The sequence below is a fragment of the Gopherus evgoodei genome, chromosome 1 (genome assembly GCF_007399415.2).
Source record: "Gopherus evgoodei ecotype Sinaloan lineage chromosome 1, rGopEvg1_v1.p, whole genome shotgun sequence".
In the NCBI taxonomy this organism is placed as follows: Eukaryota; Metazoa; Chordata; order Testudines; family Testudinidae; genus Gopherus; species Gopherus evgoodei.
Window position 1 is genome coordinate 342,522,675 of NC_044322.1, and position 14,218 is coordinate 342,536,892.

The window sequence follows — 14,218 nt, forward strand, 5'->3', positions numbered from 1 at the left end:
TATAATTCCTTAATTTTCTGAAGCTTAATTTCTTCTTATGGCACACATTTGTTTCCAATAATTCACTGACAATTTCCAGTCAAGCTTGTCACCAGCTACACTGATCACAGTTATATTAAAAAAAAATTAATGTATTTAGAGAATATCTCTTGTCATTATGGCCTGCAGAGAACATATCTGATAGCAGGACATGTCTAAAATATTAAGCAAGTGGGGAAAAAACGGTAAACCAATGCAAAATGAAGCTGTGTCTAATTGTTTGCAAACCATTGAACAGTCATTGTCTTTTGACTTATTGATTATCTTAGCCTATTATCCTTAATACTATTTTACCTCTGAAATGTTGTATTTTTGCACAGATTTGTTCACTGACCCTTAGTAAACAAAAAACTCCTAATGCAAGGCTTATTTAACACTACGTAAAGCATGTTTTAACATGCATGTTAGCTCTTTTTGGCTTGTAGTCCTCATTAACATAAAAGCTTAAAATGATGATTTCATTGCTCATCTTCTTAGTCTACAGTAATGCTTAATTTATACATTTTTCAGAGAAACAATAACCCATTTCTGTAGACGAACCATCACTAAAGTGTCATCACATTATATTTATATTCCAAGGTTCCTCAAAGCAAGACAAATGGGGTTTACAGCTTGGTAGCCGAAGACATCAGTACTTTTTCAGTAATTTGATTTTCTAGGCTGTTCTAAAATTAACAACACTATTTCACAAAAGATACAAGAGTCCTTGTATGATGCTCCATTAGACTAATTCACAATGTGTTTTCCTTCTCTCTTGTGTTCAAAGCATTGTCATTTATCTCTTCTCTGTGGTAAACTGTAGCTGGATTTGCATACATTGACCTCAAGGTGTTCTATGTAAAATCCCAATATTCTTGAAGACTGAAGATAAATGAATGCCATGCTAACAAAAATGGAAAGAAAAAACAGGACCTCATATTTAATTGCTTGTGTCTGCAGTAGGAAAAGTCAGCAAATAACTATCTTTTCTTCTCTTCTGTGGATAAAACAACAGTGTAAACAGCAAAGTCATTTTGGATGACTATTCTCTAGCATTCCACTATTATTGTAGTTAATTAATTTCCAGGTTAGCTTCATAGGCCTCCTGCTAAACTCTGGACCAAATTCATCCCTGATATAACTGAGCCAAGTCCCACTGAAGTCATTAGGTTCTGTGTCCACTTAAGTCAGGCATTAATTTTGCCCTCTGAGATTGGGAATCACCAATAGATCTTATAAAAGGAATATCGAGTGTAAATGTAGGAGCAGTGGGGTCAGTAACCATGCTAGAAGCCATGTACTTTCTCATGAGGGATTCTCTGAAAAAAATAGACTGGTAATTCTGGCTGTGCTAGCCTACGATACACAGCAGTTAGGAAATGTAGAAATTGCCATGCCAGAATAAATCAACAATCCATGTAGCTCAGTATCCTATCTCCAGAAGTTAAATTCCATATGCTAAAAAAGTTCATGTGCATATATCTCATTTTACGTGGGTACCAAAAAACCTGAAACTCTACTAAACAAAACAGTAAGAGATGGAGCATGATGGTGTGGATTAATTAATATAAAATATTATAGGATCATAAATGAATCAGTCCTCAACAATTCTTGGTGTACTACATGGAGTTGATGTACCTGTTCAAACATCGCTGTGGTACCTCAAAAGGAGGGATTCCCTAATTTCATACAAATTTCATACAGGTCATTAGAAGGTGCTTGAAATATTGTACCTACTGAGGTCAATGGGAGTTTTGCTTTTGACTTCAAAGGGACAAGGATTTCCCCCAGTATATTTAAAGCAGTGTGACTTTTAGACTAAATTTTCATATCTGACTAAATGAACAAAAACATCCCTTTTTTCATCAGCTCGGAAGTTATACATTCTTTGTTTTCACTGCCAGTTTTTCTCTGTTTTTGTCAAAGTAACAAGACTTGGTGAATTTTTGCCGTAGAGCAAATGCCTAAAAAAAATTATGCTCTCTCCCTAGGGCCATGGGCTGCTATTTTGACCATTAAAATCCATGCCAACAGGCTGAAAGGGTAAAATTTCACTCCGGGTCAAATTTGCTGATATTTGCAAAAATATCAGTTTTGCACAGAAATGCTTGAAGGATACATAAATAGCTTCGTTTAACTCCATATACCTAGCACCTCTCCAAACACAAATCAAATGTATCACCACCACTACTGTCTGCTTTAGTCTCTATGACCTGTGGAGAGGGAAACACTAGATCTCTCCTAAAGTGGAGTCTTCCTTCTACCAAGAATACTAGAAAATAAATAAAAAATGTGACCATTTGCTTTATGGAGGAGCTGGCAGATATTTTTGTATGTACAGACACTGTCTCAGTAATTAGAATATTTGTTAAATATTATCCCCTGCAATAAAAACCAAAACTGATTGGACGAGTGCTGAGTTCTCTCTAGTCCTTAACTGATTATACAGAGTTTTCTGTGAAGAAATGTTTTACAGTAATTGTTACTGGTGTTAGATTTGTGCAGTTCTTCATGAGACTGGGATGCGGTAAGGGGGTTCCAGACCCCAGAAGCCAACCTGTGCTTTTGCAGTATTCACTCAATGGGGGCCTCACATGGAGCCTGCTGCAGGAATTCCTCTTCAGCAATTCAAGCAATGTAGGCCGATATATTGCTCTGGAAATTCCCTTGAAGGCCCGTTCCAGCTCCACTCGTCTCCGCTGGTGGCAGCCATCTGAGAATGGGCATTTTTACAGCCCATGGGTAATTGATCAGGTAATTAATCTTTTGTACTTTACAGTATTACCTCACATTGCCATCAATCTTAATATTTCCACTGTGTTTTATATCTGTTCCTTTACCAGCTGTACCTAGAAAATCTTTAGGATGATATTTCCGAAAGACAGAAATACAGCAAAATTGTTGATCAAACTTAATATGTAAGAGCTTTTTTGTTTCTAATATGCAGCTCTTGTGTTGGCTGAGGATATCCATATCAGAGTTAGATAGGGCTTTGACATATGGATAATGTCAATTTGTAAAAAAAAAAAACAGATGAAGATTAGAGATGGGCTTACTGTGGAAAATACATATCTGGATCTAACCTAGGAAACTCAGAAAATCAGGAGGTGCAGGTAGAAGTTTGGTTTGGCACATAAAGAGATGAGCTACTTGCAAAACTTAGATCTGGGTCTGTCTTCCAATTTTGAGCATATTGAAAGTTTGGGAGTATTCAGGATTGGGGTTTCCCTCTATACATTATTCTACACTAGTTATCAAAAATATTCTTTACATGAACATTGGTATAAATCTGGAGTAACTCTCCTAAAGTCACTGGTGTCACAGTCATGTAAAACAAGTGTAAGTGGAGGAGACTCTGGCTCTATGTCTAACAGTGATGTTATTGCATTGTTTGGGGCCAATATTGTAAAATATTTGTGTACATTTTTTATAATTGTTAGCTCAGGCCATCTCTGAAATTCCCAGGTACTGAATTTTCAGCCTTGTCAAATATCAATATTGCAAATCTTCTTTCCTTTCCTTCCTTTAAAGGAGAGAACAACTTTTAATTCCTAGGTCCTCACAATTATTTAACCATTGTCAGAACACACAATTTTGAACTGAATTCAGAAAAAAAGATAAATAATGAATTTCATGTTGACTGGAAACCAACGGTGAAATCCTGACCCTACTGAAATCAATGACAAAACTCCCAATGACTTCAGCAGAGTCAGAATTCCAATCAAAATGCAAAACGTTGTACTGCACTTAAACAGTTAACAAGAAAATAATTGCTGTGGGCATGATCCTGCAGATTCTTATGAATGTGAGTAATTTTACTTCATGAGTCAGTAGTTCAGTGGACTATTCATGTGAATATAGTTACCCATGTGTGCAAGTGTTTACAAGATCAAGCCCTATGTCTGCATTTATTTTTTTCCTCTCCTCCTTTTGCATGGGTACTTTTTCAACATGGACTCCTTTGAGTTACTCCCTTTTCTCATAACCTGTCTGTACAATGTAAATTTTGATCCCTTTTTGGAAAATTCAGATAAAATCAAGCACTGGGGAATATAGAATAATCCTATACTAGCAGAGCATGGACTAGACTATCAAGATAGTTAAGTCCAAGCAGACTGCGAAGAGCTGCAAAGGGATCTCACAAAACTAGGTGACTGGGCAACAAAATGGCAGATAAAATTCAAAGTTGACCAATGCAAAGTAATGTCCATTGGAAAACATAATCCCAGCTATACATACAAAATGATGGGTTCTAAATCAGCTGTTACCACTCAAGAAAGAGATCTTGGAGTCATTGTGGATAGTTCTCTGAAAACATCTGCTAAATGTGCTGCAGCAAAGTTAGGAACCATTAGGAAATGGATAGATAATAAGACAGAAAATATCATAATGCCACTATACAAATCCATGGTAGACCCATATCTTGAATACTTCCTGCAGTTCTGGTTGCACCATCTCTGAAAAAATATATTAGAATTTGAAAAGGTACAAAGAAGGACAAAAAAAATGATTAAAGGTATGGAACAGCTTCCATGCAAGGTGAGATTAAAAAGACTGGGACTTTTCAGCTTGGATCAGAGATGATAGAGGTCTATAAAATCTTAACTGGTGTGGAGAAAGTAAATAAAGAAGTGTTATTTACTCCTTCCCATAACACAAGAATCAGGGGTCACCCATGGAAATTAATAGGGAGCAGGTCTAAAACAAACAAAAGGAAATACTTCTTCACACAACACACAGTCAACCTGTGGAACTCTTTGGCATGGGATGTTGTGAAAGCCAAAACTATAACTGGGTTCCAAAAAAGAATTAGATAATTTCCTGGAAGATAGGTCTATTAATGGCTATTAGCCAGAGGGTCAGGGATGCAACCCTATTCTCTAAATCAGAGGTTCTCAATCTTTTTCTTTCTGAGGGCCCCCAACATGCTTGAGTCCCCATACCAAAGCTACATTGCTCAGGCTTTGGCTTCAGCCCCAGGTGACAGGGCTCAGGGCCCTGGACTTCAGCCCCATGCAGTGGGGCTTCAGCTTTCTACCCTGGGCCCCAGCAAGTCTAATGCTGCCCCTGCTTGGTGGCCCTCCTGAAACCTACCCATGGTCCCCAAGGGGGTCTTGGATCCTTCGTTGAGAGCCGCTTACCTAGGTGTCCCTAACCTCTGATTGGCAGAATCTGGGAGTGGATGAAAGGGATGGTTCACTCAATGATTGTCTGTTCTGTTCATTCTCTCTGAAGCATCTGACATTGTCCACTGTCAGAAGACAGGATACTGAGCTAGATGGACCTTTGGTCTAACCCAGTATGGCAGTTCTTATGTTCCAGCTCTAGGATTCTGTGAAATTCCTATGAGTCTGTAAAACCTTCTGAACTTTATATTTTCTTTACATAAAGTAAACAAACCTGTATTTTCATGTTTCAGATTCTTATTGGTGGAAATATTTCTGGTAACACAGTAATAGAAGATGATTTTACCACATTGGATAGCAGGAAGTGGCTTCTCCATCCAGGTGGAACAAAGATGCCAGTCTGTGGTTCTACTGGGAATGCACTGGTTTTCATCGAGAAAGCTAGCACCCGTTATGTTGTAACCACTGATATTGTGGTTAATGAGGACTCTTTCATACAAGTAGACTTTGCAGCATCCTGCTCTGTCACTGACTCCTGTTATGGTGAGGTCTTCTTCATAAATCATATACTTTCTGTTTTCCTTTTATATAGGAAAGTATTGCTACTTATTTTCTGTTTCAGCTGTCTAGTATACTAAAGTACAGAAAAAAACAAGGAAAATAGTTTTCTGTAAGGAAATCGCAATTTCAGCATTTATTGTTGGTGTCTGGAGCTGAGACAATCCGAAAGGTTTGGAATGTGCGTGATTGTAAGCACTGAGTTTTTTCCTTGTGTGCTTTACAAGCATTTAAGACGTAGTTTGTAAGAATTCAAGTTTCAGTTTAATTCATTTAGACAGGTTAATAAATCCCAAATGCAGATGCAGTCTAATAGTTCAGCACATCCATTCCTTGTGATTACATTGCTCTCAACTCTAGATAATACATGTCTAATGCCAAGTAGCTTGATGTTTCCAGCATAAATCTCTTGTTTCATAGCTTCACGTCCTCCACAATTGCACAATAGATAATGCTTAAAAATGATGTGCTTAGTGCAAATGCAGAGAACAGTGTCATAATTCTGATCTCACTTGCATGAATGTAAATCAGGAATACAGTGATATAAACCTGATGCAAATTAGATCATAATCAGGCACAAAGGGTTTTTTATTATCATCATTTACATGAAATCTTGAAAGTGTTTTAGAGGTTTCATACCTGTATAATTCTATGCGGTGAATGAGATATGGCTCCTATGGAAAAAATAGTGTGACTACATAATTAAAAACTGTCATAATGCGTATGCACAACAAAGAATTAAATACTGGCATTTCATAACTTTTGTGTGTTTGACTTTGCAACCTACATAACATTCTTTTAATTTCATTTTTTAATGTAATATATATAATTTCATTGAGCTTCTAGCAATTCCTTTGGGATTCTGCATAAAAATGGAAATTGGGTTTCCAGTAAATCCCTAAAGTAGATTAGCTGATTTTGTTATTCTGAAATTTATGGAAGTAATCAAGATATCTAAACCTGGAAATTAGCCACTGCCCCATGCATAATAATTTTGTTCCATGTGGTGTTAAAGCCACTACAGCATCTCTTAGGTCATCCCCATTAAGAGTAAGAGTGTTTTGACAGATTAGTTTTTTCTTGCCAGGTAACAATTTCCTTTGTTTTATTGTTTTGCCCTTAATATTATTTAATTGAATATCCAGTTAGGCAGGACACTAGCTAATTATGTGCTTCTAGTCCTGATAGAGGAAGGACTTCATTTTGATGAAAAATTAATGTTAAAAACTACTTGTGCCAACTTATCCTTTTATTTATATAATGCTCAGTTCTGAGCTCAGACATTGAGTGGGACTGATTGTGTGATTGAGGGTTATTCAGGATTATTAAGGGAAGCAGAATCAAAAAAGATAAGCAGAATTATCACTAATGTAACTGTAACCACCAGTCCCTCAGTGTTCCATACAGCCAGAATGTCTGGCAGCTGGAACATTTATTTAAAGTTTATGGTCTGTGCTTATTGTTATTTAAACTATTTTGCAGCCGTTATGAGGAAATAAATTGAAGTTTTTATCCAGTTTGATTACCCATTATTTTTATTATGAAAGTTTATAAGCAATAAGCTTAAAATAAGTTTAATTGCTGATTTTTGCTGTATTTGAATGTATTTGTCGATTTGATATGGCTAGATAATGAAATCTATAACTGAAAACAACATCACTAGGTAAAAAGCTCAGTTGAAAAGAGTTTCATGTAAGATATTTTAATGAAGTGGCTAGTGTAGCTCTTCTGCTTTCTACTGGGTAGAATCAGAACTGCTCAACTGTGTGTCATAGGTCCTGTAATGCTGCCAGCTAATAGAGGTTCCTCTTTAGCTCAAGAGCAAGCCTGTGTTTTTGGTGTCAGAGAATCTGGAAACTTCACCTGTTGCAACTGTAAACTTCTGAGTTGTCAAGATAAATATAGGGACAGCAATGAAGTCTTCTGTGGTCACCAGTTTGGTACAACATATTCACTTAAGCATACAAGTTTCTGTATTAACTAATTTATTATCTTTCAATTTTTAGCTATTGAGCTGGAATATTCAGTGAATCTCGGATTGACATGGCACCCAATACTGCAAGACTGCCTGCCTAGTAACGTAGAATGCAACAAGTACCATCTCCAAAGGATTCTGGTATCAGACACATTCAACAAATGGACCAGGATTACTTTGCCTCTGCCTCATTATACTAGGTAGCTACATACTGAATAGAGAAAATCTTAGTGCACAAGTATCTGACAAGATCTAATGTAATACAATCTTGAACTAAAATGTATTGCCGTTTTTGAGCTAATTGTGTGTATAGTAGTTATACAGATGAGCAAATGAAAATGCCATTATGCTCTGAGTAAGAAGTACAGAATTACTAAGTGCATTTACCAGTTATTTAGAAATGAGGTTAGGTTTCCTGCTTAGCATATTTCAAATAGCCAGGATTGATGGGAGCAGACAAAAGACAATTCACTCTCACACATCTCACCTCTCTATGGTATCCATCCATTTGTCCCTATAGTGCGAGCATGGCAGAGGTCCAATTTGCGAAGGAGAGAGCAATACGCAGATATGCAGCAATAGGCAGAATCACTCTCTCCTTTGGCCTTCATGGGAACATGCCTTTGGTGACATCCCTTTGGTGTGTATTGCACTACTCTTCCCGCCCCCCATCCCAATCCCCTGCAGGCCCAGACACCTCCACTGCTCAGTGTTGAGGGTGAGGTGGAGCCCTGGCCCTGACTTCTCCCCATCCTCTCTGGGGTGTCTTGTGCCCCAAAAGGTGCTAGACTGAAGTATTTCCTATGCTCTGGAAAGCACAGCAAATGCACTTATCCCCAGCAAGAGAGGAGGAGGCTACTTTAGGCCCTTAGTGCACCCAGCGGGCAGCTAGGCATAATGTGGTCTTTAGTAGATTAAATATATCTATGATTTAAGAAGCGCCTCTCTCAGTTTGGACTTTGATAAGAATTGCAGTGTTATGATTACTGTCACTACATTCCGTAGCTCTATGCTACCAGCAGTGATTTTGGAGGAGGTTGGTTAATTCTATTGTCTAAATCTCCACCTGCTTCCTGTACTTGCTGTTATTGGCTGCAAATTTATATTTTTAAGTAATATTTTGATGCTTCTTGTTTTTTTGTTGTACTTGTCACATATGATTCTGCTTTCACATATTGTTCATTGTTTTCAAAAAGTCCCATTATCACCTTTACTTCCTTTTAGTACATTCTTTAAAAAAAAAACTTGTTTTCATTTTTGGGTTGAATTTCGTGTGTGAAAGAAGATGTCCTGTGCTGACAATGCTAGAGACTGAAGTTCTCTATCTGTTCACAGAAAAGGTACAGCAGGGCAGTGTCAGAACAAGTTTCCTCATAATGCCCTGCCAACATACCTCAACTTAGACATGAAAGGCCCAGCTAGGGGCAAGAGGGTAGTTTAGACTCTGATTTTATTTCATTTTTACTGTGTCTGATAAGATTGCTGTGAAGATTGCCATAGTGCCAGGTGTGCTTTCTGTCACATGGACCTCTGTTTACTAGGAATTACATCACTTTATATTACCCTAACCTGGATTAGAACTAGCAAACTACTGAAAAACTCCACGTTCTATTATTAACCAATTGAGGCATCCAGTCTCTTCAAGTATATTCATAAGGCAGTATTATTTGTATATCTCACTGTCTGTTGGCCTCATCTAGTCTGGCAAACCTTTTCTATTGCTTTACATATATATTTTGCGTAATCAATTGGCAACATTGTTAAATGTTTAAAGTTCACACCTTTTTTTTTTTTTTGAGAAAGGGGTTCTCTGGGGTTGAATTAAGATAATGGGTTCCATGGACATTCCAATGCAATTTAATCTGGATCTGAAAAGAACCTCCAAGAACCCTAGGATTAAGTCAGATTCTCTTTGACTGACCCCACAGCTGCCATTGCTCCACTTAGACCAATAGCTTTGCCTCTTGCCATATGCTACAGTCAGTGGTAGGAGACCTCCCACCACAATCACACACCACAAAGTTATCTGTCTTATTTAAGACAAGGGTTGGGTGAGAGAAGGGTTACTACCGCCCTAGGATCCCAGCAGGAAGAGGGTCTGGGATTTAGAATAGGAACTAGTACAGCTAGGAGGGTGAGGCATCTCATTTACAAATGCACTCTGTTCTTTGCGCTGCTTTGCTCCTCCCAGTGGTTTAATAGCTCATTTTTGTGGGCATTTTATGCAACTTGCCAGTCTGTCTATCCAATAATTTGGCCTAGAGCACAGTATCCACATGTGGCCTTCTGGGGTTTATGTACTCCAGAGTGCTACGTAACTTGTGGCCTAGATGAGACTGTGAATAGTTATTTCTTATGTCTCAGATTTTATTTTAAAACATAAATCAAAATATAAAGGTTCTCCCAGGAGAACCATTCATTTGCTAGATTCCATAAAAAGTCTTAGAAGTCACCAAACCTGAGACTCAGGGTTTGTGTTTTTTTCACAAGATCTTCCTCATGATTAAAAAAAAGAAGAAGAAACTCAAACATTCTGATGAGCTAATCTGTGAGGTTTCTCTGAGAAAGCCCATGTTGGGTCTAAATTAGAGATCATCGCAGTAGTTAAAACCTCTGAACATTATGAGTTTACTCATGAGAGAGTAACTGTTGTTTTGGATTATCTAATTCCTTACCAGTCCCACCACATATATTACAACAAGCTATTAAATAACTAATATAAAGAAGTTTAAAATAGTAGAGATTCAGAGAAATAAAACATTTTCTTGCATGTGTAAACAATGCATTTCTTCATAGATAAGAGATTATACGTAAAAATGGACATAAAACAGCCTTTATCTTAGATTTAATGAATGTCAGACAGAACTGTAGATTGGAAACAGAATAGACTTAATTTTCTGGAATTGTGGATGATTTCAAGAGTATATTGATTATGATTCATGAGACCTTGATAACTCCACATTGAGCTCATCCTCTACGATCTCCAGATTGATATTGGTGAATTCAGAAACTCTGAAACTAAATTTATTTAATTTTTGAACTGGGAAATTTTCAGTACCAGTTCCCAGTAAAATGTTTAATTATTTTCTTTTAAAAGTTAGAATAAAACTGATATCAATCACTGACCCAGCCAAAAAAGAGTTATTTTTTCTTCTGCACAAACCTTCTTCTGTTACTTGTTAATAGGTGGTTTATTTTTGTGCTCAGAGTAAAGTAATATGTAGTCTGATGCTGCCATCTACTGCCTAAGTACAGCAAAACATATACTAAATCAGTTTGGAAACTACACTGATGAGAAGTCACAAAAAATGTCTATTTTTTAGCATGCACATTGTGTTCAGATTACTTACAAGCAGGCTCTGCCTAACTAAGGATGAAATCCTAGCCCCATTAAGGTCAATGGCAAAACTCTCATTGCCTTCAGCGGGAACATAATTTTCCTCTTGATGTGGATCTAGATCCAGACTTCTCTCAAAGTCAAGATTGTTTGTATTTGGCATTTTGGTTTGGACAGTTCAGACAATGCTGCTAAACCTACAGCATACAGGACCCCACTCCGCCAGGAACTGGCTACAGTTTCAGTGTGAAATTCTTTGCGTATCCCTTCGGCCATGTCATACCTCCATTTTCTCCCCCTTCTGTACTGAATTAAACTCAAACTACTTGTCTTTATTTTTAAGGATCTTTGTGGCCTATCCCTGTTGTACCTTTTGTCTCTAAGATGCTCTTGAGACATTGACCCCCACCTTTTCCTCTAATGATGCCAGTCTTGACTGCCCATTTTAAAAATTTTCAGCAAGCATCTGTCATGGTATAATTCCCCAATCTGAACCTTAGAGTCCAAAAGATGGGGTACCAGCATGAATTCCTCTAAGCTTAATTACCAGCTTAGATCTGATAGGCTGCCACCACCCAAAATTATAGTGTTTTGGGGCATTCTGGTCCCCCCAAAAACCTTCCCTGGGGACCCCAAGACCCAAATTCCTTGAGTCTCACAACAAAGGGAAATAAACCATTTCCCACCCCCCTCCTTTCTTCCTCCCAGATCTTTCCCGCCCTGGGTACTCTAGGAGATCACCGTGATTCAAACTCCTTGAATCATAACACAGAGAAATCAGGTTTTTTCTCCCCCTTCTCTCCCCCTCCCAGGCTTTCCCTTCCTGGGCTATCCTGGAAAGATAGACAGATTCAAGCTCCGTGAATCTAAAACACAGAGGAAATTCACCTTTCCTCCCCCTCCTCCTCCTTCCCTTCTCCCACCAACTCCCTGGTGAGTACAGACTCAGTTCCTTTGAGCCTTAACAAGGGGGAAAAAAATTCTCAGGTCTTTTAAAAAGAAAAGCTTTTAATAAAAGAAAGAAAAAAGTAAGAAATCTCTGTAAAATCAAGATGGAATATTACAGAGTCTTTCAGCTTATAAACACTAGAAAGAAGTCTCCCCTGAGCACAAATACCAATCAAAATCCATCCAGCAAAATACACATTTGCAAATACAGAAAACAATCAAAAGACTATAACCGCCTTTTCTACTTAATACTCACTATTCTGAATATATAAGAGACTGTAGCAGAGAGATTGGCAAGAAACCTGGTTACACGTCTGGTCCCTTTCAGGACCCAGAGAGAACAAAGCAAAACCCAAAAAACACAAACAAAGGCTTCCCTCCACCGAGATTTGAAAGTATCTTGTCTCCTGATTAGTCCTCTGGTCAGGTATTCCAGGTTTACTGTTTGTTAACCCCTTACAGGTAAAAGAGAGACATTAACCCTTAACTATCTGTTTATGACAGCATCTTCATACTTTATGTCATGCTGCCCCTTATGCATGGGATGAGCTCCCTATAAACATCCTCCTCATTATTCTCCTTCAGATCCCTCCTTAAATCTCCCTTCTGCTGTAATGCACACAAAAACTTGACAGTGATTAGACAGCAGATGTCATGAGACCATTGCTCATTATGATGAGCTGTATCATCTCATTGTTTCCTTGGGACTAATTCCCTTTGTCCTCCAGGCACAGCAGAGCAGCTTTGCAAGGGTGAGACGAGAAGCTACATAGTGAATATTTGGCCTTACAAACAGAGGACCCTATTAAGTGGCTCAGTAACTCACTTGAGCCAGCCCTTGTTTGTTCAGTTAGTAAATAAATCATCTTTATAAATATGGTCCAGATTTGGGTGAACATATACAGTCGTATTTCCTTTTAATCAAAATAGGGTTTAGCACAGCTGGAAGAGTTACCTTTGTATTTTTTTTTCTTTCCCAAAGGTCTCAAGCAACTCGTTTCCGCTGGCACCAGCCCGCTCCATTTGATAAGCAGCAAACATGGGCTATAGACAATGTCTACATTGGGGATGGCTGTATAGATATGTGCAGTGGCCATGGGAGGTGCACACAAGGGAACTGTGTGTAAGTATAGCTGTTTCCCTCTGGTAGGTAGTGCTGTAGATTTTTCATTCCCATTTTAGTATGTGATTTCAAGGAAATTGCTTGGAAGAGGTATTATTTTGAAACAAAAGCAGAATTTCTTCTTTGAAACAGAGAGACGCACCAGAATCACTTGGGAAATAAAATTCTAAGAGGAGGGATAGGTGGGGATGTTGGAATATGTGAGTGAATCCCCTCTGACTTCCTGCGGGCCAGATTTTCCTTAGAGATACATGCCCATGCTGATGACAATGTGGTTTGGAGAATTTAGACAGAGATGGTGCTAATCCTTCCCCCAGCTCCCTGGTGCCCAAAGACAGTGTACAAGCTGTTCTATCCTCTAGGTCAGGGATTGGCAACCTTTGGCATGCGGCCCGCCAGAGTAAGCACCCTGGCAGGCCGGGCCAGTTTGTTTACCTGACATGTCCACAGGTTCGGCCGATCACGGCTCCCATAGGCCGCAGTTTGCCACTCCAGGACAATGAGGGCTGCAGGAAGCAGTGCAGGCCGAGAGATGTGCTGTCTGCTGCTGCAGCTTCCCATCCATATACAGTTCTAGCACCAAAAGATGGTTAAACTTATTTGCTTAGGCTTGGCATGCTATCATGATTAGATTTGTCTACCAAAATACCATTTCTTTTAATGCTAAAGCTTGGTGTTAGACATGTATGTACCTGGTGTATTATCAGCTTGAATTTAAACCATTCACATGCAGGTCTTTCCACAATTAACATATCCTGTTAAACAGTAACGGCTTCAGAAAGAGACAGCAGGGCGACGCCTCCAAGCATGTGCTTGTAGGTGAGACAAACGGCCTCTTGCTCCCCTGGGCTGGAATAAAATGATTTTAAGTCTTGGTGTAGAAAACGTTTCCAAATGCGTTTACTCTGCGTTTGTTGTCTTTGCAGCTGTGATGAACACTGGGGTGGGCTCTACTGTGATGAGCCAGAGGCATCCCTTCCAACACAACTTAAAGACAACTTCAATCGAGCTCCATCTAATCAGAACTGGGTAACAGTAAATGGAGGGAAACTGAGCACAGTCTGTGGAGCTGTGGCATCTGGAATGGCTCTTCATTTCAGCGGGGTTGGTGTTTAACTCTGCGGTTAACTCTG

General features: G+C 38.7%; 1 protein-coding gene across 1 annotated transcript in view; it reads left to right on the forward strand.

Annotated features, from left to right (window-relative positions):
* The window catches only part of RELN (reelin), a 484,263-nt gene that overhangs the window by 427,186 nt on the left and 42,859 nt on the right, over nucleotides 1-14,218 (forward strand). Inside the window, 5 exon segments of the mRNA XM_030549629.1 lie at nucleotides 2,514-2,772; nucleotides 5,438-5,687; nucleotides 7,709-7,877; nucleotides 12,945-13,085; nucleotides 14,012-14,189. Of these exon segments, the coding sequence (XP_030405489.1) occupies nucleotides 2,514-2,772; nucleotides 5,438-5,687; nucleotides 7,709-7,877; nucleotides 12,945-13,085; nucleotides 14,012-14,189 (997 nt within the window).